Source organism: Fopius arisanus, unplaced genomic scaffold (assembly GCF_000806365.1).
Source record: "Fopius arisanus strain USDA-PBARC FA_bdor unplaced genomic scaffold, ASM80636v1 scaffold00001, whole genome shotgun sequence".
Classification (NCBI taxonomy): domain Eukaryota; kingdom Metazoa; phylum Arthropoda; class Insecta; order Hymenoptera; family Braconidae; genus Fopius; species Fopius arisanus.
This window is the reverse complement of record NW_011887740.1, coordinates 4,583,791-4,586,492: the sequence shown is the minus strand read 5'-3', so window position 1 is coordinate 4,586,492 and position 2,702 is coordinate 4,583,791. Positions and strand designations below refer to the sequence as shown.

The 2,702-nt window shown below is 36.9% G+C and overlaps 1 protein-coding gene across 1 annotated transcript in view; it reads left to right on the top strand.

Annotated features, from left to right (window-relative positions):
• Positions 1-2,702, top strand: part of LOC105264047 (AT-rich interactive domain-containing protein 5B) — a 31,356-nt gene that overhangs the window by 9,464 nt on the left and 19,190 nt on the right. Inside the window, exon 2 of the mRNA XM_011300625.1 lies at positions 48-299. Within this exon, the coding sequence (XP_011298927.1) occupies positions 48-299 (252 nt within the window). The remainder of the gene's footprint in view (positions 1-47; positions 300-2,702) is intronic.

The following is a 2,702-nucleotide window of genomic DNA, read 5'->3' as shown; positions in this document are numbered from 1 at the left end:
TTTATGAATTATTCATGGGACTGATAAATAATTAATTTGTTTTTCAGCTATTGGGCGGTGCCTGCTTCAGTCATGGCCCATACACGTTTTATAAAGCTGTGAGAATTGGCAGTGGACGTGTTTTACGGCTTGGTAGTTTCTTTTTAACAAAATTATGGACCGATGCCGATTTAGTTAGTATCGGTGAACTACAGCTGCTATGGATTGACAGTAGGGGCTCAAATCAGCCATTAGCATCGTTGAGGCTGTACTTCCTGCCTGAAAATACTCCGGATGGACGACGTGATACTCACGGCGAAGTAAGTACTCTCTCATATTTTTTATTATTATTATTTTTCCCAGAAATAACTCGGGCTTAATCAATCGATCAGTCGTGAATGCAGCATTCGGGGAGAAATTGGCGAACGGAATTATTGAATTTTCCACTTAAATGTCATACAAGTGACAGTTTCATTGGAGTTTACTGGAATTTCGTCATTGATTATTTGTGGAATTCCCGGAAAAACTCGGTACTGCAAATTTCAGTTGAATCCCTCCATGCAAATTAACGAATAGATTTCTACTAAAATACCAAATTTCACGAATTCTTTTCTCAGGAATAAAATACCGCTCATTTTCGCTTCCCAGCAATTTCCGGTACATGAAAATCTCCAGAAATAAATTATCCTATTATGTATTCATCCCAGTAAACGGAGGATTTAACGAAAGCCGAGAAAACAATTGAAATGAATGAATCATCCGTCAATTGAATGAATTCCACAAAAACTGGAATACTTTTAAAATCAGCGGAACCAAATTATCAAATTACCGCCAACTAGATTCCCTGAAAAATCACCCATTTACATTTCCGATGATAAAAATTTATTTTCCCGTTATTCCACCCTATTTCCGAGTGCGCGAAAATATCGAGAAAGAGATTATCCAATTATGCATTAATTAAGATGGTATAATTGCGTTTGTTGGTGAGGATTAGGGATAGATTTTCCACTGGCGGATGAAATAGTGAATTATTTTTTAGTAATTTGTTTGATATACATGGGAAGCTGAATGGGTGGTGGGTGGTTGGGTGAGGGGGGTTAAAGTTGTCTAATAATTCGCCAGATTGGCGCCATTGGTGAGCATGCGCGACAAAAACCAATAACACCGACTTGCCGGTTTACCCATACACATCCGCCCTCTTCCATCTCCATTCTCCTCATCCACCGATCGTTTCACCTACCCTCCATACCGTTCATTCTTTCCAACCAATGTATATACTACATGTACATGAAAAGACCCACCCATTGCCAAAACCACCCTCTTCAAGTCCCTCTACCCCATCAGCTCCATACCTTACTCCAATCCTCCATGTACTATATATACGCAATATATATGTAATATATATGTATCTCCATGAATATATGTGTGCTATATATACACGTGTCTATGTATATGTGTGGGTAAGGGGTCATGCTCGTTTTCTAACGTAAACTCAAATTTATCGCTTCGTATAATCTCATTCCGATTTTCCCAAAAGGAATTACAACGACGACGTTGGCTTTATCATGATTCAACTTGCATTATAAATTATCATATTTTTTTTTTTCATTCTTTCTGCTGCTTTGGGACTAATAAAGTCCAGGGAACATTCAATTTTTTTGCCATTTTTCATTTTCGGCCTTCTGCTGGTGGGGTATTATATATTAATGATTGTGGCATTGGCAGTTACATGGCGGATTTGACAGCGATCAATGCGATTATTTGTTGGAGTTTGTTCTGATTGATAAATTGCTGTGGGAATTCAGTTATCCGGGATTATGAGACGGAAACATGCCTCAGGCATTAGGTTGAATCAATGTGCATCGGATTGACTCGAGTCAATACCTAGGGAACCGGATAATGCAAATGCATACCGATGCAACTTGTATACATGGAAAAAATTGTCTTCTATTTACATTTTGCACTTGATTTAACTACACGTTTACATTATCCGGGAAAGGACATTCTCGATTTTAATACGATTTTATTTTTCGGATCCTCGAGGAAATAGACTGCAGAAAAAATAGATCAATGTCAATTTTCCGATGACCTATTTTTTCCTGGTCTATCTCTTCTGCCCACCACATCATCCACTAAAAACTGTGATATTTCATACTTGACTCAAGACTGAACCAATTCCCGAACATTTAATCTAATCAACCGTTCCACTTCATTATGACTCATCGAAATAAAATAGAACATGTCGAGACTCTTAAACAGATAGAGAAAGAAAATAGTAATTGAACGTAAATAATTCTATGCTAGTACAATTTTTTTTTGGGATGCAATGAGTTATCGTTTAATTATTGACTATTATCTTCATAAAAATTCAACCACCAACTGTTGTTTTCTCGTATATATATTTTTTTTTATTTGCCTCCATTGACACGTGAAAGGATTTCAATTTCGAAATTTATTCGACCCCAACACTCAGACATACACAATGGAGGTACACACCACGTAAAACTTTGTGCGCCTGGCCTTGGTACTCACCGGGACGAGCTGCAATAAAGTTCACGTACACATACAATTCTCAAACCAACACCAATTCACTTTCATCGATCCCACCATCCTACATTTTTTTATTCTTTTTTCCTCGCTCTTTCAGTACTTTTTTATGAGATTTTGAATTTTTAATATCTATTAATTTTTTTAAAACTCTTCTAGTTTATAAATGCGAGAGT